Source organism: Ursus americanus, chromosome 16 (genome assembly GCF_024610735.1).
Source record: "Ursus americanus isolate L20-20 chromosome 16, mUrsAme1.1.p, whole genome shotgun sequence".
In the NCBI taxonomy this organism is placed as follows: Eukaryota; Metazoa; Chordata; class Mammalia; order Carnivora; family Ursidae; genus Ursus; species Ursus americanus.
This window is the reverse complement of record NC_142142.1, coordinates 6,783,961-6,808,897: the sequence shown is the minus strand read 5'-3', so window position 1 is coordinate 6,808,897 and position 24,937 is coordinate 6,783,961. Positions and strand designations below refer to the sequence as shown.

Sequence of the window (24,937 nt, the reverse complement as noted above, 5' to 3'; positions counted from 1 at the left end):
GTTTAGACCAACACTCAGTGGGAATGTTTCTTTGTATCTTCTTGTCGTGGTAACCAATGGATACGTGAGGTTCTGGAGATCCTGGGTGTGGGTTCTCTTTTCATGTTTTTTTCACCTTCAAGACCCAATCAATATTTTTTAACAGGACCTGGATAAGCATTTCATTTGAAAATTCCATCTGTTCAATCCAATACGTAGATCTTCCGTGGTTCAGTTTCTGTCATTTTATGCCGCTCATAAGCTTTGGTTATTTGGTACTATTTCTTGGCATGCTTGGTAATATTTGATTGGGTTTGCCTGGATAATAGACATTGTATATGAAAAATTGTAGAAACTCTGGCTAATGTTCTCTTTCTCCGAAAAGACAGAGTTGTGGCGGATTTTGCTCCACTCTGTTAGTGCTGGTCTTTTGCTGGTTGCCCTTTCCTAGAGGACAGCCCTTCTGCTGTCTCCAGGGTAAGTCTGGAGTGTTTACGAGTGCCACCCCACCTGACCTCTAACCTTTGACTCCCCAGCAACATAGAGCTGCTACAATTTTTACATCGCTGCTTAGCCTCAGAGCTGTGGCTTTCAACTTAGGTGCTGGGAGCCTCGCCATGGAGCTGCCCAGCTTAGCAACTGACAAATAACGGGAAACTGCGCGCTCAATTTTGGGCTCATTTCTCTAAGGTTCCGTCTTCCATCTCAAATCTCAGACTCTATGGCCTCTCTGAACTCCAACTTCTTTCTTTCCAGCCCCTGGAAATGCCATAAGCCCAGCCCCCTCTTTCTTTTTTTTCTTAAGGTTTTATTTATTGATTTGTTAGAGAGAGAGAGAGCGAGCACAAGCAGGCAGAGGGAGAAGCAGGCTGCCCTCTGAGCAGGGAGCCCAGTGTGGGACTCGATCTCAGGACTCTGGGATCATGACCTGAGCGGAAGGCAGACTTTTAACTGATTGAGCCGCCCAGACATCCCAGCCCACCCCCTCTTTCAGCCTGGTCTGTTCCCCACTCCAGGACTTAGCAATTGCCCTGGGGGAAAAAGCAACCGGCAAATGGGATTGTCTGGCTGCACCTACATTGTCTCCAGCGATTGCTTCTCCTTCAAGTCCTGCCTGACTCGGTTTCTCTCTACTACTTTCAGTTGCTTCATGTATTTTATCCAGTGTCTGCATTTACCGTTGATAGGAGGGTTAGTATGGCATAAGCTACTCCGTTGTGCTCAGATGTGGAGGCCGGAAATACTGCTCACCCACAAATGTCCTAAAGCTCCGAGGTACTGACTGACTTAGGTTTCATCCTCCGTCACCTGACTTGTAAGTGGTCTCTGCCTCCAGGCTCACCCCTTCCCACCCATGTCAGCACGGAGGCAGAGACCTCAGGATGGGACAATGTGAACATCCGAAAGCATAATATCTGCCATGGATTGAAGCCCATCTAATACGGGTTTTATAAGGCAAGAGTTTATTCTGGGTCTGAAAAAAATGATTTCCCTTTGGAAGTTCGAGGAGACCAAGTCATTATTCTGAAAGCAGGTAAGGGGAGAACTTTAAACATCCTCTCTTCTATAAACTCTATGTCCAGGGGCGCCTGGGTGGCACAGCGGTTAAGCGTCTGCCTTCGGCTCAGGGTGTGATCCTGGCGTTATGGGATCGAGCCCCACATCAGGCTCCTCCGCTATGAGCCTGCTTCTTCCTCTCCCACTCCCCCTGTTTGTGTTCCCTCTCTCGCTGGCTGTCTCTCTGTCACATAAATAAATAAAATCTTAAAAAAAAAAAAAAACTATGTCCAGTGCCACATCTTGAGCTTTCTAGACTTCAGTCTAAGTGGGATGCTGTGTTCCTATCAACTGCTCTTAGCCAAACGCCACACCCTGTCTGGGGTCTCACTACTCCACAGGGCACCTCGGTGGCAGCTCACCTGGTGAGCACTTGGCTCTCGCAGACACTCTCTCCCTTGGTCTTGAGAATGCTCATTCTCTGGTTCTCTGCTTGACCATCTGTTCCTCCTCCCCCTTGCCCCTCAGGCCCCAGTGCCCTTCTGGAGTGCTGCCTCTCTCGCCCACCAGCCTCACGTGCCACACTTCAACTTTCCCTTTCCCTCAGGTCAGCAGCAGAGGAGAGGCAGTGGGCCGGCCAGGGTGGGACCTCCAGTGGCCCAAGTCCTTTCTCAGGCTCTCCCGGGACCGGGCTCCAAAAGCGATGTTCAGCAGCGTCTGTGGCCACCTTGGGGGGCAGAATGAGAGGTGGTTGTGGGCCTCAGGCCTCAGATGAGAACTGGAAGTCCATCCTGGGGACCTCATCCTCGTGGACACTCTGTCTGGTCAAAGGCAAAGCACCCACTGGAGTCTACTCAGCCGATTGAGGGCTCCCTGGGGTGCTGTCACTGCATCTAGAGGCTCCACTCCTGCCCCAGGGTTCCTCAGCCTGGGTCCCCCTCCCCTCACCCAGCTGGGTCCCCGTCAGCGAGAGCACAGTAAGAAGGACATAAACCTCAGCTCTCCACCACCCTTTAATGAAACAGATAGTATCGGTGTCTTAGAGATGGACTGACTTAGGGTTGGGGTAAGTAGATCGTTGTATCCATCACATGCTCTGTAAGGGAGTTGTAAAACGATAGCCAGGAGGAGATGGTGGTTGCTTCAAGGCCTGATGGCAGAACTAGGGAGTATGGGAGTGCTTTCTGAATGCTATTAAGTTAGTGCCTAGGCTTAAGCTCTAGGGAGGGAGGATAGGGAGGTTGATTTTGGTGTTCCGAGACAGGACCCAAAAGGCCAAGGTGAAATCACGAGTGGAATGTAGGAGGCGAGGGGACGGGAAGGCTTTCTCAGGTGCATCAGAGGAGAGCTGCCACTTCCTTGGTCTTCACCACCACCTGTGGGGAATAGAGACCACTTTGCCTTCCACCATCGCTGGGTCTGCTCCCATTTGGGGTCTGGGAACAACCAGACCTGAGCCTCAGTGAGCTGGGTGCACAAGCCTTTGTCCGGTTAGTCAGAACAAACTGCACGTTCCCCCAGTGACGTATAGATACTAGGGGAGAACGAAGACAACTCAGACGAAGGGTAAATTCCGTTAAAGAAATTGACGGGAGGATGGCAAAAAACGTTTTTTAAATCCCTACTGTTATTTCTCATATAAATAATTTAGTGAATGCATTGAAGGAAAAGGTGGTCTTTCTTGAGATACAAGGTAGATTTGAGAATTATCTCAAAACAAGCAGCAAAAATGTAAAGATAAATCTAGAATAAAACATGTACATTACTTGAGTTTCAGAAGGACTACGTTGCATTAATGGTTGGGAGACAATAATTATAGACAATAATAGACTAGTAGACTATTTCTTTTCTTATTTTTTTTTAAGATTTTATTTATTTATTCGACAGAGATAGAGACAGCCAGCGAGAGAGGGAACACAAGCAGGGGGAGTGGGAGAGGAAGAAGCAGGCTCCTAGCGGAGGAGCCTGATATGGGGCTCGATCCCATAACGCCGGGATCACGCCCTGAGCCCTGAGCCGAAGGCAGGCGCTTAAACACTGTGCCACCCAGGCGCCCCTAGTAGACTATTTCTTGAGCTCTTATAAAAGGCTCACTGTGTTTCAGGCTTCCTCATACTTCCTCAACAGGGGGGATATTACTCCTAAGGAGGCAAAAATGATTTCAGGGGCTGGTGGTGGCAGTGGTGGTGGGAAAAAATCTTACTCTTTTTATGTATAAAGCACAGATACGGTGCAGAAGCAGATTTATCTGTGATTTATCTGTGCTATCGAAATTTCATAGGGGGAATTAGGAAAAAAATGTCTAAAAGGCTCCTTAGGTGGGTGATAATGAATAAACGACTGACAACCACTGAACTAGACTGGTGAGAAAGGCATAGGCTGGTAGAGATTTTTAGCTGTAAGGAGAAAGAGAAAAATCTTACAGACATTAAGCTGAAAAGAACATATTCCTTATGTATAAAAGGAAAATCATGCTGGAATTAGATTTTTTATCTCTAATGCTGGAACAAAGACAGTGAAATGACAGTTAAGGACTATACCCAACGTCTACCCAGCCACAAGATGGCTCATCTGTCAGGGTGAAAGGAAAATACGCAGCAGCTCAAAAATACTTGAGAGAAGACTTTTCAAACATTATCACTCCTGTGAGCCAGAATGAAACGAGGGCAGAGGAATGTAAAGAAAAATAAAGAAAACAGAGGCAAGCATTGAAAGTTGGATTAAATATTTAAATAATTTATTATGAAGTCTAATGGAAAAAGAAGTTGGGGCTTCAGGCAAAAGTCCATTCTAAGTTATAGGGACTCAGAAATCAAAGGGGGCTATCTCCAAGATAAATTAGGTTAGGACCACTGAATTAGAATTAACAACATGTCTCAGCAAAACCTCGGAGTTAGGAATACAGTCTGTGAAAAGGAATGAAGAGGTTTATAAAACTTTTGTCTTCAAATAATAGCAGGGAAATGCGATGTGATTAGGAAGGGCAAAGAAAGCGCAGGTAACCATTTAATGAAATGGAAGGTCAAAGTAGAACTTCAAAATTAACAAGGACAGAATGGAGTTATAACAACTTGATAAATATCTCAAAAATAAAGAAAATCAAGGGCAGAGACAAAAATGTAAAGAAGATAAAACACAAGGGATGAAGTACAACAGTCTTTACAGCAAATGTGTATGGACTAAATTCTGACATTAAATACGTTTTGAAATGTAAAGGTTGGGTGGACAAAGGGATGACAGGAATTAGCAAGTAAAATCAGGATGACAGAACATTCCATACCTAGAGATTCTGATTCAGTTTGTCTGGGATGGGCCCCAGGTGTTGACATCTTTTTTAAAAAAATTTTAAATAATTAATTAATTAATTATGTTTTTTACCCTCTTAACAGTTTTATGTGTGCAACACAGTATTGTTAATTATGGGCACTATGCAGAGAATATCTTTAGAACTCAATCATCTTGCATAACTGAAACTTTATATCCACTCTACGGCATCTGTGGCCACCTCAGGGGCAGAATGAGAGGTGGCTCCCCATTTCTCCCAGCCCCTGGTAACTGCCGTTCTACTCTCTGCCCCTGTGTGTTTTCTTTTTATATGACTTACAAGATTTAAGCAATAAAATGGTTTGATAAAATTGGCCTTTTTGATGATTTTGAAAAATGGGATCTATGTTGGTAAGTTCTTTGAGATGTCTTTAATTGACTAGCCAGATTGCACTGATTCAAAAAGCCACACAGTACTCTTCTTTTTTTTTTTTTTAAGATTTTATTTATTTATTTGACAAAGATAGAGACAGCCAGCGAGAGAGGGAACACAAGCAGGGGGAGTGGGAGAGGAAGAAGCAGGCTCATAGCGGAGGAGCCTGATGTGGGGCTCGATCCCATCATGCCGGGATCACGCCCTGAGCCGAAGGCAGATGCCCAACCGCTGTGCCACCCAGGCGCCCCTACACAGTACTCTTCTTAAAATTTTTTAGAAAAGATTTATTTATTTTGAGAGGGAGAGCATGCACGTGCAAGAGAACATGAACAGAAGGAAGGGAGGGGCAGAGGGAGAGGGAGAAGCACCCTCCTCACTGAGCAGGGAGCCCGATGCAGGGCTCCATCCCAGGACCCTGGGATCATGACCTGAGCTGAAGGCAGACGCTTCACTGACTGAGCCACCCAGGCGCCCCACCAAACAGTGCTCCTTGTTGACATTTACGTAGCTATAATAAGATTTCCTTAAAAAACACTTTATTGAGGTATGATTGACATACAAAATCTGTACAAATTTAATGTATACAACTTGATGAGTTTGAAGATTAATATACACCTGAGAAACCATCTCCCCAATCTGTGCCATGAACATATCCATTTCCTCCAGAAGTTTCCTTCCTTTCTTCCTTTTTCCTATCCCTCCTCTCTAGCCAAATACAAAAGCGAACCCACAGGGATAACTCCAGATTTAAAAATGCTCCCTCCAGGCAGCAGCACCCTTGTCAAGGGAATCAGAGGTACAGGTGATTCAATCATCTGATTGTTCTATGATTCGATTACGGTTAGCATGATTAGATTGCACTACACTTGATCAAACTGAATCAGTCAAGAAGTCCTTGAAGTCTCCACCCACTCCTTGAAGGAGACTGAGCATAAATAAATATTAATATACCTGAGGATAAATAAACCTGGTTCCTGTTCTGGGACACTTTGCTAGTTGGAAGATCAATGCCTGATTTTGCTTGAGAATTGTGATTTTAAGAGTATTAAATACAGAAAACACCGTGTTGTAACTTCTAATACACTATCAGTAGGGATGTTGCCCAGCATGGGATTTGTTTCCATTGGTGAACGATTGTATGAATTTTTGGGCAAAACAATGTACAATGCTAAGGTTTACACAATTGCATTTCTAGAAAATCCAAATGTGTATGAATGTGCAAGGATACTTATATGTCATTGTGTGTAGAATTGAATTGGATGTAAGTTCAAAACAGATTTTCCACCCATATTCCTGACCAGGTTACTGCAGAGCAGTGACATGCTTACAATTAGCCTAGTTGACCTGGGCACTGTCAACCTCAGTCCTCATTCTCCATGTAGACCAACCGGCCAACTGCAGGTTTCACATCCCTGCGCTGGGTGGCCACACCCTGATCGAGAGTTAGTGGTTTAGTTGGGATTCGATGTGTAGTGGACGTAACCATCTCACAGTTGTTGTGATTAGGTTATGGGTCTCAGGATCAGATGACACTCCACCCGCTGAAACGGAGTCCATTGGATGTCCTGGAAGTCTCCGCCCACTCCGTGGAGGTGACCGACTCTAATAAGCCCGCTGCCCGTCCTCAGACACTCTGCTGGTGGGAAGAGCCGAGCCAGGTGGTCAGCGCCCTGGTCGCAGCGCCCCCGCAGCCCCCGCAGCGCCCAGCGGCCGCCACCATGCCCTCGTCCCCGCTCAGGGTGGCTGTGGTGTGCAGGAGCAACGTGAACAGGAGCATGGAAGCGCACAGCATCCTCCGCAAGAGAGGGTTCCGCGTTCAGTCTTTCGGAGTCGGATCTCGGGTGAAACTCCCAGGACGCTCACGCAGTCGCCCGGTGATCTACGATTTCTCCACGACCTATAAGCAGATGTACGAGGACCTTTGCAGGAAAGACCGGGAATGCTACAGCAGGAACGGAATCCTGTACCTCTTGGGGAGAAACGACAAGATCAAGCCGCGCCCCGAAAGGTTTCAGGAGTGCAGCGACCCCTTCGACGTCATCTTCACCTGCGAGGAGGGTGTCTATGACCGAGTGGTGCAAGAGCTGTGCGCCAGGGAGCAGGTGACCTTCCAGCCGGTGCACGTGGTCAACGTGGACATTGCAGACACCTTGGAGGACGCCACCGTCGGGGCTTTCGTCATCTGCGAGCTGTGCCAGAGCCTGCAGCAGGCGGACGACGTGGACAGTCTGGATCAGCTGCTGCTGGCGGCGGAGGAGAAAACAGGAAAGAGCTTTCTTCACACGGTCTGCTTCTACTGAAGGGCTTGGCTGGAGTCGGCGCCTTCGTTCGGGAACAACTTTCGTGTGGAGTTTGGACTAGTCCGCATTTTCTGTGAGAAGGGGTTTTAACGTCCTTCCCACTAACTTCTGTCGTTATGATCATTAGGTATATGCCACCGGGGCAGAGTTGAGCAAGAAAAAGCGTTCCTCGGGAAAGGAGGACAAGGGCCAGGAGTCATGGGGATGGTCCAAACCTGGGCACATTGTTCTGGGTACTTTCGACCGAAGAAGCAATTCGGCGCTCGCGTGGGTCTGCCAGGAAGTCACCGCCATCGCCTGCGTTTTGCAGATGAGCGAAGGGAAGTTCATCATGGAGCGCAGGACAAGTGATTCGTGGAAGGATATTCAGCGAAGAAACAGTGAAGGCACCTGGTGCCCAAGGCCCTGGCCGACCGATCTCGGAACATAACAGAGATCCTGCACTGCGTGAACTTGAAGCAGCACGAGCCGCAAGGGACCCAGGCTGGACGAGGCCCCATCTCACCTGCGCACGCTCGGACCGTCTTTGGTTTGGTTCCTTAATCTCTTACCCCTTGTGGTAGCTCCTTTGCTGTGTGACTTTGTATTGTGCTTTGCTTTATGTGACGGGTATGAAGCCAAGTTAAATGCATAGTGAAATGTCATTGAGTTTGGAAGCCTGAACCTGCTTTAACCTTGCTTTATGATTAAATAAAGCTGACATTGTGCAGAGACACAACCCGTACTGGCCTTTCTGTCATGCTGGTGACAGTACGCACCCTGCCCCAACAGGCAGAGACATCCTTAACCCCAGGAGTGAGAAATTTAGAGCCCAGAAGTCTCTACAAGCATCCCTTGTTACTTGGCACTAATCAGCTACCCCAGCCCACGTTCTAGTTAGAATCCCTTACTAATTGGGGCATCTGGGTGGCTCAGTCGGTTAAGGGTCTGCCTTCCGCTCAGGGCTGATCCCAGGGTCCTGGGATCGAGCCCTGCATCGGGCTCCCTGCTCCGCTGGGAGCCTGCTTCTTCCTCTCCCACTCCCCCTGCTTGTGTCCTCTCTCTCGCTGGCTGTCTCTCGCTCTGTCAAATAAATTAAAAAAAAAAAAAAAAGAATCCCTTACTAATTGAGCCATCCTGTCTATTCATTAAAGATTTTTGTCTCTTTGCCTAAAAAGTATAAAAACTGTCTGCCTTCGTCATTTATTTAGGTCTCACTTTCATTATTGGGCTTCGATGAGCACATAATAAAACTGATTTTTTTTCTCCTGTTAATCTATCTCATGTCACTTTAATTCTTAGTCCAGCTGGAACACTTTGGTCGATAGAAAAGAATTTTTCCTTCTCTTCACTAATATGAGTTTTTTAGAAGAGCATAAAATATGGAGAACTAGCTACGATAATATATGCATTTATATCAAAAGACACGTTTTTTTTTTTCCCCTGAAGGTGGGGTTACTTTCTCCTTCCTGTCTTTGTTATCGAATTTAAAACAATACTGTACAAGATTGCTTTTATAATCAGTTAGAATATAAAGTTATTTCCAATTGAAAAAGTTCACATCCTACATTCAGGATGAGGAAAACCAAATGAAATTAGTTATAAAAGAATATAAACAAAGCAGGAGAATTTTTTCTTCCAGCAACCATAAATGTGGATTTTTGATGAGCAAGCACTAAGCAGAATGATACACTAGGAAGGCAAATGAAATAAAATGTGTCACGAATCTCAAGAATCCCATGTAATTTACAAATTATGCATGGACGTTTATGAACCCTTAGGAAAGAATGAAAATTCATTATTTATGGCTTCAAAATATGAATCTCATGACTAGTCCTGGGATGAATATAACTGCGACATCATCCTTTACATGAAGAACAAAAATCTGAAAATTTTTGCATATTACATGTATGGATATTACAGATCGAAAAATAACTTTACTATTCATTACTTGAATTCAATATTTAATGCCAGTGTAGGTATTAAAGAGGCCTGGTTTACCTGGGAGAGCTTTTTGTAGTGAAATATCATAAATGGGAACACTCAGTGTGGGATGGAGATTAGAGCAGGTGGGGAGGAGTGGGCGAGAAGCTGTCAGGTGAGGGCCAGGGAGGGAAAGAGCACTTAGGGAGCTGGGATTCAGGCCGTTTGGAGGAGGGGCAAGGCTGATGGAGACAGCTGTGTCCCCGGGGCCCTGATGTAAGCACTTCCCTCAAGAGCTCTCATGAAAGAGAATAAACAGCCCAGTGCCTCAGTCCCAACAAGCTGAATGTCATCTCCAATCTCAGTAAGAGCTGGTGAGTGAATTAGACATGTGTGTAGAGGGGCAGGTGCCAGGATCAAGGTAAAGATTAGGCTGGTGCCACATCCCAGGAAGGCCAGAGGGGACAGGACTTTTGTGCACAAGAATGGTAAAGACCAGCGATACCAATGGTTGGTTACAGCAGAAGTGGAGGGGGTGGTGTGGGAAGGGTGGTTGAGAGTCCATGGGCAGCTGAGGTTAATGAAGTTTGCTCAAGAAAGAAGTAACCTAATACGTGGCAAGTGCTCTAATGATTAGGTGGGACATGAGAAAACAGAAAAGATATTGACTTACTTCAAACCCTTCTTGGCAAACATGACAAGAGCCCAGAGAATGACTGGAATCTCTGCTGGGCTTCCCAAAGCTGGGCATGGGAAGCAGCCCGGGACGTCTCAGGCAGATATGAGGAGGGAACTACAGGGCAGGGGCATTGAATGGGCCGTTGAGGATGTGTCAGACCAAAGTCATCTTAATTTGGTCAGGAGACCAGTTGAACAGGCAAATCCTCAACCTCTGAGCTCCCTGCCTTCTCTCACTGGCGCCTATTAATAAAATGTCTTCAGGACGCCTGGGTGGCTCAGTCACTTAAGCGACTGACTCTTGATCTCAGTTCAGGTCTTGATCTCAGGGTTGTGAGTTCTAGCCCTGCACTGGGCTCCACCCTGGGCGTGGAGCCAACTTAAAGGAAGAAAAAGTTCAAAAAATAAAAATTTTTTCTGCTACTCCCTTCCCCCAAACATCTGGCCCTCACCAGCTTCTGTAATCTGCCCCCTCTCCAGCCCTGCCTTTGCTTGTGTCTTCTGTGGCCTCTTCCTTCTTGCCATTTTCTTCTTTCCTTTCCCGGTCAGGTCTGTGGGGCACACACCTGCCCTCACCTCCCTCTGATGCCATCCCACTGGTTATCCTGCAGATCAGCTCCCTCACTGGAGAAAACGTCCTCACAGAGCAGCCATATGCTCTTTAGGAGACAGTGCCCTGCCCTGGACTGAATGGACTCCTTTGACTGGTGACTGATGGCAGAACAATTTCTCCCAGCACTTGGAGGATAGAAATTGGAGTTGATTTTTTTTCCCCAGAAAGAAAAATCAGGGGCACCAAGAGGATAATGGAATGGAAGAAATAATGTTCATGAGTGTAAGATACACCTTAGCTACTAAGCTAGATGTTTTTAAATATTCCGTCACTAGGAGTATTAGCATTTGTCTTCAATTCTTCAACCTATCTGCTTACAAATGTGATTTCCTGTCAAACCAGGAGGGCAGAACTCAGGCAAATTCCCATTTCTTCTATTTCCCCAGTTTATAATATGGTGCCTGAAAAACAGTTACTGCTTCCTGAATGACCAAGTGAATGAATGGATGAATGAATGTATACTAAGAACGAGTTGATAAAATTTCCACCTGCAGAACCCCCCCCCCAAATATCGTGCACATCCCTTTCCAGCAATAATGCCTTATTTTCCAAATTCAGTCATTTCTAAACTTAGTTTCCTAAGGTGTGAGCATGAGCAGTGCCTCATTCAGGTACACGGACTCCGTCAACGTTACTTCTAAAAGGTCTGTTGACTCTCTCTGCAAGTGAGCCCATAATGTGGTGAAGTCAGAGAGATTTCAAATCTCATGTCCATCAGTTAGGCCAGATCTGCCTGAACAAACACCACCCTGCTTTCTTCAGTATTCCCTATGCACAGCTACCTGGAGCTGAATAAACACTGTTCAGTGAACTTGCTATACTTTCATTTGAAAACCCACATTTTCTTCTCTTGCTTCCCTCCCTTTTCATTCTTTTCCTTATCATGAACTACCTACTACAAAGTCAAGTTCAAGAAATATCTGTTACAGCCTTTCCAGATACATATAATGATTTCCTCTGTATATTCATAATCCTCTGTTTGTAGGAGAAATACATACAATAATGTGTTTTATTTGATTAGCTGGGGCCATCTACATATATGTCAAATTAGACTATCACTCGTTGAGGTAGAGAATATGTCCTTTGACTTTTTATGTTTCTTATTGTTTGCGTGTTCACAGAAGATGGAGAGTGTGAGGTATGCCAAAAGCTCCTAGTGTCTTCACAAAGAAGATTGCAGGAAAATTTGTATTTTCAGCTCTGTCTATGAATTGAAGGTGATGTCTCTGGTAGTCTCCACAGGTGTGATTTCCTTAAACCACACTGGTGTCAGCCACACCGTCTTCTACTTCCTGGGCATCCCCGGGCTAGAAGACCAGCACGTGTGGATTTCCATCCCCTTCTGCATTTCCTATGTCATCGCCCTGCTTGGGAACAGCCTGCTCGTGGGCATTATCCTCACCAAGCGCAGCCTCCGTGAACCCATGTACCTCTTCCTCTGCATGCTGGCCGCGGCAGACGTTGTCCTCTCCACCTGCACAGTACCTCAGGCCTTGGCCATCTTCTGGTTCCGTGCTGGGGAGATCTCCCTGGATCGCTGCATCACTCAGTTCTTCCTCATCCACTGCACCTTCATCTCTGAGTCAGGGGTCTTGCTGGTGATGGCGTTTGACCGCTACGTTGCCATATGCTACCCACTGAGATACACCACTATTCTTACACGTGCTCTGATCGGGAAAATCGGTGCGACCATCTTCCTGAGAAGTTATTGCACGATTTTCCCCATAATATTTCTTTTGAAAAGATTGACTTTCTGCCAAAATAATATTATCCCACACACCTATTGCGAACACATTGGTTTGGCCAAATATGCTTGTAACGACATTCGTGTGAACATCTGGTATGGACTTTTTGTCATCATGTCGACAGTGATCTTAGACGTCCTGTTAATTTTTGTTTCCTATGTGCTGATTCTCCGTGCTGTCTTCCACATGCCTTCCCGAGAGGCTCGCCACAAAGCTCTTAACACATGTGGCTCCCATGTCTGCATCATCGTCCTCTTTTATGGGCCTGCGATCTTTACAACCCTTACTCAGCGGTTTGGACGCCACATTCCGCCTCATATCCACATCTTATTGGCTAATGTCTGCATGCTGGTTCCACCTATGATGAATCCTGTTATTTATGGGATTAAGACCAAGCAAATCCGAGAGGAGGTGGCTCACGTATTTTTTCCAAAGCAGAAATAACCTTGGCAGAGGAATATAGCATTTTCAGCATCTCTAGTTATCGATGACGTGGTCTGTGGAAGCAGTGGGTGAAAACACTAGTGGTAAGCTCAATCTCTAGGACATAGCTCAGTGAACTCTATTTCTGAAGCATGTTCACCAGGAAGGTGACAAAGACTTGCATCTTCTGTCAAAGCAACAAGAGAGCAGTGCCATGTTTGACTGAGCCGGCTACCTCCTGAACAGAGCCTGTGGCTGGATATGTGAATTTCCACAGTCATGTGTCCTCCAGGTCAATAGCCTAATTTTTGGTAATGGATGAAATTGTAGGGAAGGAAAAATTCTTTCTCTATCCTTCATGGTGTTCCAGCTGGACTAAGAATTAAATTGACGTGACACAGGTTAACATGAGAAAAAAATCAAAGGTTTATTATGTGCACACAGAAGCCCAATAATGAAATTGAGACCTAAAGAAATGACTGAGGCAGACAGTTTTTATACTTTTTAGACAAAGAGACAATAAATTTGTGAGGAATTGACAGGATAAAGAAAACAGGTGTTTGGGAGCTTAAATTAGTAAGGAATTCTTTTTTTTTTTTTTAAGATTTTATTTATTTATTTATTTGACAGAGATAGAGACAGCCAGCGAGAGAGGGAACACAGCAGGGGGAGTGGGAGAGGAAGAAGCAGGCTTCTAGCGGAGGAGCCTAATGTGGGACTCGATCCCATAACGCCAGGATCACGCCCTGAGCCGAAGCCAGACGCCCAGCCACTGTGCCACCCAGGTGCCCCAACACAGTACTCTTCTTAAAATTTTTTAGAAAAGATTTATTTATTTTGAGAGGGGGAGCATGCACGTGCAAGAGAACATGAACAGAAGGGAGGGATAGAGGGAGAGGGAGAAGCACCCTCCTCATTGAGCAGGGAGCCCGATGCAGGGCTCCATCCCAGGACCCTGGGATCATGACCTGAGCTGAAGGTAGATGCTTCACTGACTGAGCCACCCAGGCGCCCCACCAAACAGTGCTCCTTGTTGACATTTACGTAGCTATAATAAGATTTCCTTAAAAAACACTTTATTGAGGTATGATTGACATACAAAATCTGTACATAGTTAATGTATACAACTTGATGAGTTTGAAGATTAATATACACCTGAGAAACCATCTCCCCAATCTGTGCCATGAACATATCCATTTCCTCCAGAAGTTTCCTTCCTTTCTTCCTTTTTCCTATCCCTCCTCTCTAGCCAAATACAAAAGCGAACCCACAGGGATAACTCCAGATTTAAAAATGCTCCCTCCAGGCAGCAGCACCCTTGTCAAGGGAATTAGAGGTACAGGTGATTCAATCATCTGATTGTTCTATGATTCAATTACGATTAGCATGATTAGATTGCACTACACTTGATCAAACTGAATCAGTCAAGAAGTCCTAGAAGTCTCCACCCGCTCCTTGAAGGAGACTGAGCATAAATAAATATTAATATACCTGAGGATAAATAAACCTGGTTCCTGTTCTGGGACACTTTGCTAGTTGGAAGATCAATGCCTGATTTTCCTTGAGAATTGTGATTTTAAGAGTATTAAATACAGAAAACACCGTGTTGTAACTTCTAATATACTATCAGTAGGGATGTTGCCCAGCATGGGATTTGTTTCCATTGGTGAACGATTGTATGAATTTTTGGGCAAAACTATGTACAATGCTAAAGTTTACACAATTGCATTTCTAGAAAATCCAAATGTGTATGAATGTGCAAGGATACTTATATGTCATTGTGTGTAGAATTGAATTGGATGTAAGTTCAAAACAGATTTTCCACCCATATTCCTGACCAGGTTACTGCAGAACAGTGACATGCTTACAATTAGCCTAGTTGACCGGGGCACTGTCAACCTCAGTCCTCATTCTCCATGTAGACCAACCGGCCAACTGCAGGTTTCACATCCCTGCGCTGGGTGGCCACACCCTGATGGAGAGTTAGTGGTTTAGTTGGGATTCGATGTGTAGTGGACGTAACCATCTCACAGTTGTGATTAGGTTATGGGTCTCAGGATCAGATGACACTCCACCCGCTGAAACGGAGTCCATTGGATGTCCTGGAAGTCTCCGCCCACTCCGTGGAGGTGACCGACTCTAATAAGCCCGCTGCCCGTCCTCAGACACTCTGCTGGTGGGAAGAGCCGAGCCAGGTGGTCAGCGCCCTGGTCGCAGCGCCCCCGCAGCCCCCGCAGCGCCCAGCGGCCGCCACCATGCCCTCGTCCCCGCTCAGGGTGGCTGTGGTGTGCACGAGCAACGTGAACAGGAGCATGGAAGCGCACAGCATCCTCCGCAAGAGAGGGTTCCGCGTTCAGTCTTTCGGAGTCGGATCTCGGGTGAAACTCCCAGGACGCTCACGCAGTCGCCCGGTGATCTACGATTTCTCCACGACCTATAAGCAGATGTACGAGGACCTTTGCAGGAAAGACCGGGAATGCTACAGCAGGAACGGGATCCTGTACCTCTTGGGGAGAAACGACAAGATCAAGCCGCGCCCCGAAAGGTTTCAGGAGTGCAGCGACCCCTTCGACGTCATCTTCACCTGCGAGGAGGGTGTCTATGACCGAGTGGTGCAAGAGCTGTGTGCCAGGGAGCAGGTGACCTTCCAGCTGGTGCACGTGGTCAACGTGGACATTGCAGACACCTTGGAGGACGCCACCGTCGGGGCTTTCGTCATCTGCGAGCTGTGCCAGAGCCTGCAGCAGGCGGACGACGTGGACAGTCTGGATCAGCTGCTGCTGGCGGCGGAGGAGAAAACAGGAAAGAGCTTTCTTCACACGGTCTGCTTCTACTGAAGGGCTTGGCTGGAGTCGGCGCCTTCGTTCGGGAACAACTTTCGTGTGGAGTTTGGACTAGTCCGTATTTTCTGTGAGAAGGGGTTTTAACGTCCTTCCCACTAACTTCTGTCGTTATGATCATTAGGTATATGCCACCGGGGCAGAGTTGAGCAAGAAAAAGCGTTCCTCGGGAAAGGAGGACAAGGGCCAGGAGTCATGGGGATGGTCCAAACCTGGGCACATTGTTCTGGGTACTTTCGACCGAAGAAGCAATTCGGCGCTCGCGTGGGTCTGCCAGGAAGTCACCGCCATCGCCTGCGTTTTGCAGATGAGCGAAGGGAAGTTCATCATGGAGCGCAGGACAAGTGATTCGTGGAAGGATATTCAGCGAAGAAACAGTGAAGGCACCTGGTGCCCAAGGCCCTGGCCGACCGATCTCGGAACATAACAGAGATCCTGCACTGCGTGAACTTGAAGCAGCACGAGCCGCAAGGGACCCAGGCTGGACGAGGCCCCATCTCACCTGCGCACGCTCGGACCGTCTTTGGTTTGGTTCCTTAATCTCTTAGCCCTTGTGGTAGCTCCTTTGCTGTGTGACTTTGTATTGTGCTTTGCTTTATGTGACGGGTATGAAGCCAAGTTAAATGCATAGTGAAATGTCATTGAGTTTGGAAGCCTGAACCTGCTTTAACCTTGCTTTATGATTAAATAAAGCTGACATTGTGCAGAGACACAACCCGTACTGGCCTTTCTGTCATGCTGGTGACAGTACGCACCCTGCCCCAACAGGCAGAGACATCCTTAACCCCAGGAGTGAGAAATTTAGAGCCCAGAAGTCTCTACAAGCATCCCTTGTTACTTGGCACTAATCAGCTACCCCAGCCCACGTTCTAGTTAGAATCCCTTACTAATTGGGGCATCTGGGTGGCTCAGTCGGTTAAGGGTCTGCCTTCCGCTCAGGTCATGATCCCAGGGTCCTGGGATCGCGCTCCGCATAGGGCTTCCTGCTCTGCTGGGAGCCTGCTTCTTCCTCTCCCACTCCCCCTGCTTGTGTCCTCTCTCTCGCTGGCTGTCTCTCGCTCTGTCAAATAAATTAAAAAAAAAAAAAAAAGAATCCCTTACTAATTGAGCCATCCTGTCTATTCATTAAAGATTTTTGTCTCTTTGCCTAAAAAGTATAAAAACTGTCTGCCTTCGTCATTTATTTAGGTCTCACTTTCATTATTGGGCTTCGATGAGCACATAATAAAACTGATTTTTTTTCTCCTGTTAATCTATCTCATGTCACTTTAATTCTTAGTCCAGCTGGAACACTTTGGTCGATAGAAAAGAATTTTTCCTTCTCTTCACTAATATGAGTTTTTTAGAAGAGCATAAAATATGGAGAACTAGCTATGATAATATATGCATTTATATCAAAAGACACGTTTTTTTTTTTTTTCCCCTGAAGGTGGGGTTACTTTCTCCTTCCTGTCTTTGTTATCGAATTTAAAACAATACTGTACAAGATTGCTTTTATAATCAGTTAGAATATAAAGTTATTTCCAATTGAAAAAGTTCACATCCTACATTCAGGATGAGGAAAACCAAATGAAATTAGTTATAAAAGAATATAAACAAAGCAGGAGAATTTTTTCTTCCAGCAACCATAAATGTGGATTTTTGATGAGCAAGCACTAAGCAGAATGATACACTAGGAAGGCAAATGAAATAAAATGTGTCACGAATCTCAAGAATCCCATGTAATTTACAAATTATGCATGGACGTTTATGAACCCTTAGGAAAGAATGAAAATTCATTATTTATGGCTTCAAAATATGAATCTCATGACTAGTCCTGGGATGAATATAACTGCGACATCATCCTTTACATGAAGAACAAAAATCTGAAAATTTTTGCATATTACATGTATGGATATTACAGATCGAAAAATAACTTTACTATTCATTACTTGAATTCAATATTTAATGCCAGTGTAGGTATTAAAGAGGCCTGGTTTACCTGGGAGAGCTTTTTGTAGTGAAATATCATAAATGGGAACACTCAGTGTGGGATGGAGATTAGAGCAGGTGGGGAGGAGTGGGCGAGAAGCTGTCAGGTGAGGGCCAGGGAGGGAAAGAGCACTTAGGGAGCTGGGATTCAGGCCATTTGGAGGAGGGGCAAGGCTGATGGAGACAGCTGTGTCCCCGGGGCCCTGATGTAAGCACTTCCCTCAAGAGCTCTCATGAAAGAGAATAAACAGCCCAGTGCCTCAGTCCCAACAAGCTGAATGTCATCTCCAATCTCAGTAAGAGCTGGTGAGTGAATTAGACATGTGTGTAGAGGGGCAGGTGCCAGGATCAAGGTAAAGATTAGGCTGGTGCCACATCCCCGGAAGGCCAGAGGGGACAGGACTTTTGTGCACAAAGAATGGTAAAGACCAGCGATACCAATGGTTGGTTACAGCAGAAGTGGAGGGGGTGGTGTGGGAAGGGTGGTTGAGAGTCCATGGGCAGCTGAGGTTAATGAAGTTTGCTCAAGAAAGAAGTAATCTAATACGTGGCAAGTGCTCTAATGATTAGGTGGGACATGAGAAAACAGAAAAGATATTGACTTACTTCAAACTCTTCTTGGCAAACATGACAAGAGTCCAGAGAATGACTGGGATCTCTGCTGGGCTTCCCAAAGCTGGGCATGGGAAGCAGCCCGGGACGTCTCAGGCAGATATGAGGAGGGAACTACAGGGCAGGGGCATTGAATGGGCCGTTGAGGATGTGTCAGACCAAAGTCATCTTAATTTGGTCAGGAGACCAGTTGAACAGGCAAATCCTCAACCTCTGAGCTCCCTGCCTTCTCTCACTGGCGCCTATTAATAAAATGTCTTCAGGATGCCTGGGTGGCTCAGTCACTTATGCGACTGACTCTTTTTTTTTTTTTTTAAAGATTTTATTTATTTATTTGACAGAGAGAGACAGCCAGCGAGAGAGGGAACACAAGCAGGGGGAGTGGGAGAGGAAGAAGCAGGCTCATAGCGGAAGAGCCTGATGTGGGGCTCGATCTCAGAACACTGGGATCAGGCCCTGAGCCGAAGGCAGACGCTTAACGACTGCGCTACCCAGGTGCCCCGCGACTGACTCTTGATCTCAGTTCAGGTCTTGATCTCAGGGTTGTGAGTTCTAGCCCTGCACTGGGCTCCACCCTGGGCGTGGAGCCAACTTAAAGGAAAAAAAAAGTTCAAAAAATAAAAATTTTTTCTGCTACTCCCTTCCCCCAAACATCTGGCCCTCACCAGCTTCTGTAATCTGTCCCCTCTCCAGCCCTGCCTTTGCTTGTGTCTTCTGTGGCCTCTTCCTTCTTGCCATTTTCTTCTTTCCTTTCCCAGTCAGGTCTGTGGGGCACACACCTGCCCTCACCTCCCTCTGATGCCATCCCACTGGTTATCCTGCAGATCAGCTCCCTCACTGGAGAAAACGTCCTCACAGAGAAGCCATATGCTCTTTAGGAGACAGTGCCCTGCCCTAGGCCAGCTGAATGTACTCCTTTGACTGGTGACTGATGGCAGAACAATTTCTCCCAGCACTTGGAGGATAGAAATTGGAGTTGATTTTTTTCCCCCAGAAAGAAAAATCAGGGGCACCAAGAGGATAATGGAATGGAAGAAATAATGTTCATGAGTGTAAGATACACCTTAGCTACTAAGCTAGATGTTTTTAAATATTCCGTCACTAGGAGTATTAGCATTTATCTTCAATTCTTCAACCTATCTGCTTACAAATGTGATTTCCTGTCAAACCAGGAGGGCAGAACTCAGGCAAATTCCCATTTCTTCTATTTCCCCAGTTTATAATATGGTGCCTGAAAAACAGTTACTGCTTCCTGAATGACCAAGTGAATGAATGGATGAATGAATGTATACTAAGAACGAGTTGATAAGATTTCCACCTGCAGAAACCCCCCCCCCCAAATATCGTGCACATCCCTTTCCAGCAATAATGCCTTATTTTCCAAATTCAGTCATTTCTAAACTTAGTTTCCTAAGGTGTGAGCATGAGCAGTGCCTCATTCAGGTACACGGACTCCGTCAACGTTACTTCTAAAAGGTCTGTTGACCCTCTCTGCAAGTGAGCCCATAATGTGGTGAAGTCAGAGAGATTTCAAATCTCATGTCCATCAGTTAGGCCAGATCTGCCTGAACAAACACCACCCTGCTCTCTTCAGTATTCCCTATGCACAGCTACCTGGAGCTGAATAAACACTGTTCAGTGAACTTGCTATACTTTCATTTGAAAACCCACATTTTCTTCTCTTGCTTCCCTCCCTTTTCATTCTTTTCCTTATCATGAACTACCTACTACAAAGTCAAGTTCAAGAAATATCTGTTACAGCCTTTCCAGATACATATAATGATTTCCTTTGTATATTCATAATCCTCTGTTTGTAGGAGAAATACATACAATAATGTGTTTTACTTGATTAGCTGGGGCCATCTACATATATGTCAAATTAGACTATCACTCGTTGAGGTAGAGAATATGTCCTTTGACTTTTTATGTTTCTTATTGTTTGCGTGTTCACAGAAGATGGAGAGTGTGAGGTATGCCAAATGATCCTAGTGTCTTCACAAAGAAGATTGCAGGAAAATTTGTATTTTCAGCTCTGTCTATAAATTGAAGGTGATGTCTCTGGTAGTCTCCACAGGTGTGATTTCCTTAAACCACACTGGTGTCAGCCACACCGTCTTCTACTTCCTGGGCATCCCCGGGCTAGAAGAGCAGCACGTGTGGATTTCCATCCCCTTCTGCATTTCCTATGTCATCGCCCTGCTTGGGAACAGCCTGCTCGTGGGCATTATCCTCACCAAGCGCAGCCTCCATGAACCCATGTACCTCTTCCTCTGCATGCTGGCCGCGGCAGACGTTGTCCTCTCCACCTGCACAGTACCTCAGGCCTTGGCCATCTTCTGGTTCCGTGCTGGGGAGATCTCCCTGGATCGCTGCATCACTCAGTTCTTCCTCATCCACTGCACCTTCATCTCTGAGTCGGGGGTCTTGCTGGTGATGGCGTTTGACCGCTACGTTGCCATATGCTACCCACTGAGATACACCACTATTCTTACACGTGCTCTGATCGGGAAAATCGGTGCGACCATCTTCCTGAGAAGTTATTGCACGATTTTCCCCATAATATTTCTTTTGAAAAGATTGACTTTCTGCCAAAATAATATTATCCCACACACCTATTGCGAACACATTGGTTTGGCCAAATATGCTTGTAACGACATTCGTGTGAACATCTGGTATGGACTTTTTGTCATCATGTCGACAGTGGTCTTAGACGTCCTGTTAATTTTTGTTTCCTATGTGCTGATTCTCCGTGCTGTCTTCCACATGCCTTCCCGAGAGGCTCGCCACAAAGCTCTTAACACATGTGGCTCCCATGTCTGCATCATCGTCCTCTTTTATGGGCCTGCGATCTTTACAACCCTTACTCAGCGGTTTGGACGCCACATTCCGCCTCATATCCACATCTTATTGGCTAATGTCTGCATTCTGGTTCCACCTATGATGAATCCCGTTATTTATGGGATTAAGACCAAGCAAATCCGAGAGGAGGTGGCTCACGTATTTTTTCCAAAGCAGAAATAACCTTGGCAGAGGAATATAGCATTTTCAGCATCTCTAGTTATCGATGACGTGGTCTGTGGAAGCAGTGGGTGAAAACACTAGTGGTAAGCTCAATCTCTAGGACATAGCTCAGTGAACTCTATTTCTGAAGCATGTTCACCAGGAAGGTGACAGAGACTTGCATCTTCTACTGTCAAAGCAACAAGAGAGCAGTGCCATGTTTGACTGAGCCGGCTACCTCCTGAACAGAGCCTGTGGCTGGATATGTGAATTTCCACAGTCATGTGTCCTCCAGGTCAATAGCCTAATTTTTGGTAATGGATGAAATTGTAGGGAAGGAAAAATTCTTTCTCTATCCTTCATGGTGTTCAAGCTGGACAAGAATTATACTGACGTGACACAGGTTAACATGAGAAAAAAATCAAAGGTTTATTATGTGCACACAGAAGCCCAATAATGAAATCGAGACCTAAAGAAATGACTGAGGCAGACAGTTTTTATACTTTTTAGACAAAGAGACAATAAATTTGTGAGGAATTGACAGGATAAAGAAAACAGGTGTTTGGGAGCTTAAATTAGTAAGGGATTCTTTTTTTTTTTTTTTAAAGATTTTATTTATTTATTTGACAGAGATAGAAACAGCCAGCGAGAGAGGGAACACAAGCAGGGGGAGTGGCAGAGGAAGAAGCAGGCTCACAGCAGAGGAGCCCGATGTGGGGCTCGATCCCATAACGCCGGGATCATGCCCTGAGCCGAAGGCAGACGCTTAACCGCTGTGCCACCCAGGCACCCCATTAGTAAGGAATTCTAAGCAGAATTTATTCCGAGGTAGTAGATTAGAAAAAAAACAACAAGGTTTGTTTCTATGGTTTTCCCAACTTTCAAGTCCCTATCTCTGGTGATAAGGTTGTCTTTTTACTTGGTACAGGGAGGGTATTCTTCATGTGGGAGCTTTGTCTTCTGCTTTCAGGGGGACCGTATGGGTCTGAGAGTTCTTGCATCAACTGTTTCTTAAATAGCTTTTATTGAAAATAATTAATGTACCAAAGTGGCCCTTTGTGAGGCAGCCTGCTCTTGGCTGCTATGAACTGAGAGCAGTGAGTGCTCTGGTCTTGGAAGTTGTAAAATAATTCCTCACTGAGTTTCTCATCCTCTGAGATATCTTGTGATATCCCTGGACAATCACATACAAAGGGCACAATATTTTGGTTATGCAGGATGGATAACTTCTGGAGATCTTATGGACAGCATGGTGACTATAGTTAATAATACTTTATTACATATTTAAAATTTGCTAAGAGATTTGATCTTAAGTGTTCTCACCCCCTCACACAAATTGCAACTACGAAAGGTAATGAATATGTTAATTAGCTTGATTTTGGTAATCATTTCACAATGTATAAATATATAAAAATGTCACATTGTGTACCTTAAATATATACAATTTTTATTTGTCAATTACACTTTAATAAAGCAGGAAAAAAAGTCACCTAAAATACAACAATTAGCTTTGTTAATAATTTGATATGTATGTGTCCATATTTTTCTTTATGTATCTTTATGTGTTTGTGTAAAAATAATAAAAATATATAAACATATTTCTAGATATAGATGGACATATATGTAGTTGTACCTTGAGAAAAAGTGGAATTTTTTTGATGTTCTTTTTTAAAAAACTCAGTTAGTTAGCATATAGCATATCATTAGTTTCAAAGGTAGAGTTTGGTGATTCATCAGTTGCATGTAACACCCAGCGTTCATTACATCAAGCGCCCTCCTTAATGCCCATCACCCAGTTACCGCATCCCCCTCCCCCTCCCCTCCTGCAACCCTCAGTTTCTTTCCTATAGTTAAGAATCTCTTAGGGTTTATCCCTCTCTCTGATTTTTCCTTCCCTTCGTCCATGATCCTCTGTTTTGTTTCTTAAGTTCTACATATGAGTGAAATCATATGATAACGATCTTTCTCTGACTGACTTATTTCTCTTAGCATAATACCCTCTAGTTTCATCCATGTCGCTACTAATGGCAAGATTTTATTTTTGTGATGGCTGAGTGATATTCCATTGTATGTATATACCACCTCTCTTGATCCATTCATCCGTCGATGGACATCTGGACTCTTTCCATAGTTTGGCTGTTGTGGACATCGCTGCTATAAACACTGGGGTACAGGTGCCCCTTCAGATCACTACATTTGTATCTTTGGGGTAAATACCCAGTAGTGCAATTGCTGGGTCATAAGGTAGCTCTATTTTCAACTTTTTGAGGAACCTTCATACTGTTTTCCAGAGTGGCTACACCAGCTTGCAGTCCCACCAGCAGTGTAAGAGGGTTCCCCCATAGCCAAACTACGGAAAGAGCCCAGATGTCCTTCGGCTGTCGAATGGATAAGGAAGATGTCGTATATATACAATGAAATATTACTTAGCCAACAAAAAAATGAAGTCTTGCCATTTGCAATGACGTGGTTGGAGCTAGAGGATATTATACTAAGTGTAATAAGTTAATCAGAGAAAGACAATTATTGTATGATTTCACTCATATGTGGAATTTAAGAAACAAAACAGAGGATCATAAGGGAATGGTGGGAAAAATGAAACTATGAAATCAGAGGAGACAATTAGACTCTTAATCATAGGAAAGAAAGTGAGGGCTGCTGGAGGGGAGGGTGGTCAGGGGATGGTGTAACATGGTGATGGACATTAAGGAGGGCACGTGATGTAATGAGCACTGGGCGTTCTATTAGACTGATGAATTGTTGAACTCTACCCCTGAAACTAGTAATACACTCTATGTTAATAAATTGAATTTAAATTAAAAAAAACTGCAATGAGATATCACCTCACACCTCTCAGAATGGCTACAATTAACAACACAAGAAACCACAGGTGTTGGTGAGGATGCAGAGAAAGGGGAACCTTCTTAAACTGTTGGTGGGAATGCAAGCTGGTGTAGCCACCGTGGAAAACAGTATGGAGTTTCCTCAAAAAAGTTAAAAAGTTAAAAAGAGAAGTCTCCTATGATCCAGCAATGCACTACTAGGTATTTACCTAAGGAATGCAAACATACTAATTCTAAGGGATATATGCACCCTGATGTTTATAGCCGCAGTATCAACAGTAGCCAAATTATGGAAAGAGCCCAAATGTCCATTGACTGATGGATGAAGAGGATGTGGGATACATATATATACATATATACACACACACATATATATGTATATATATATTGCATATTACTCTGTTATAAAAAAGAATGAACTCTTGCCATTTACAATGATGTGGACAGAGGTAGAGAGGATTATGCTAAGTGAAATAAGTCAGTCAGAGAAAGACAAATACACTATGACTTCACTCATATATGGAATTTAAGAAACAAGATAAATGAACATGGGGGAAAAAAAGAGAAGAAAACCAAGAAACAGACTCTTACCTATAGAGAACAAACTGATGGTTACCAGAAGGGAGGCAGGTGGGGAGGATGGGTGAGACAGGTGATGGGGATTAAGGAGGGGCTCTTGTTGTGATGAGCACCCGGTGTTGAATGGATGTGTTGAATGACTACATTGCACACCTGAAACTAATGTTGCACCATATGTTAACTAACTGGAATTTAAATAAAAACTTAAAAAAAGCAGAAAAAAATAAAATCACTGTCAATTTTCTGCCTCACAAC

The 24,937-nt window shown here is 44.9% G+C and overlaps 3 protein-coding genes and 1 pseudogene across 3 annotated transcripts; all 4 read left to right on the top strand.

Moving 5' to 3' along the window:
- The first annotated feature begins 6,894 nt into the window (after positions 1 to 6,894).
- LOC148108745 (RNA polymerase II subunit A C-terminal domain phosphatase SSU72 like protein 3-like) lies at positions 6,895 to 7,476 on the top strand. Its single transcript, XM_087868548.1, has one exon. It carries the CDS (start codon positions 6,895 to 6,897, stop codon positions 7,474 to 7,476), a length of 582 nt encoding a protein of 193 aa, XP_087724674.1.
- Positions 7,477 to 11,889: 4,413 nt separating this feature from the next.
- On the top strand, positions 11,890 to 12,858 carry LOC148108744 (olfactory receptor 52B4-like). The gene has a single exon (XM_087868547.1). The coding sequence runs from the start codon at positions 11,890 to 11,892 to the stop codon at positions 12,856 to 12,858; it is 969 nt and encodes a 322-aa protein (XP_087724673.1).
- Positions 12,859 to 15,092: 2,234 nt separating this feature from the next.
- On the top strand, positions 15,093 to 15,674 carry LOC123782517 (RNA polymerase II subunit A C-terminal domain phosphatase SSU72 like protein 3 pseudogene; annotated as a pseudogene).
- Positions 15,675 to 20,312: 4,638 nt separating this feature from the next.
- On the top strand, positions 20,313 to 21,281 carry LOC123782560 (olfactory receptor 52B4-like). Its single transcript, XM_045782807.2, has one exon. The coding sequence runs from the start codon at positions 20,313 to 20,315 to the stop codon at positions 21,279 to 21,281; it is 969 nt and encodes a 322-aa protein (XP_045638763.2).
- Positions 21,282 to 24,937: the final 3,656 nt, after the last annotated feature.

Excerpts from the sequence above, each read along its gene's own strand:
- LOC148108745 (XM_087868548.1), top strand. The coding sequence starts at position 6,895 with ATGCCCTCGTCCCCGCTCAGGGTGGCTGTGGTGTGCAGGAGCAACGTG.
- LOC148108744 (XM_087868547.1), top strand. The coding sequence starts at position 11,890 with ATGTCTCTGGTAGTCTCCACAGGTGTGATTTCCTTAAACCACACTGGT.
- LOC123782560 (XM_045782807.2), top strand. The coding sequence starts at position 20,313 with ATGTCTCTGGTAGTCTCCACAGGTGTGATTTCCTTAAACCACACTGGT.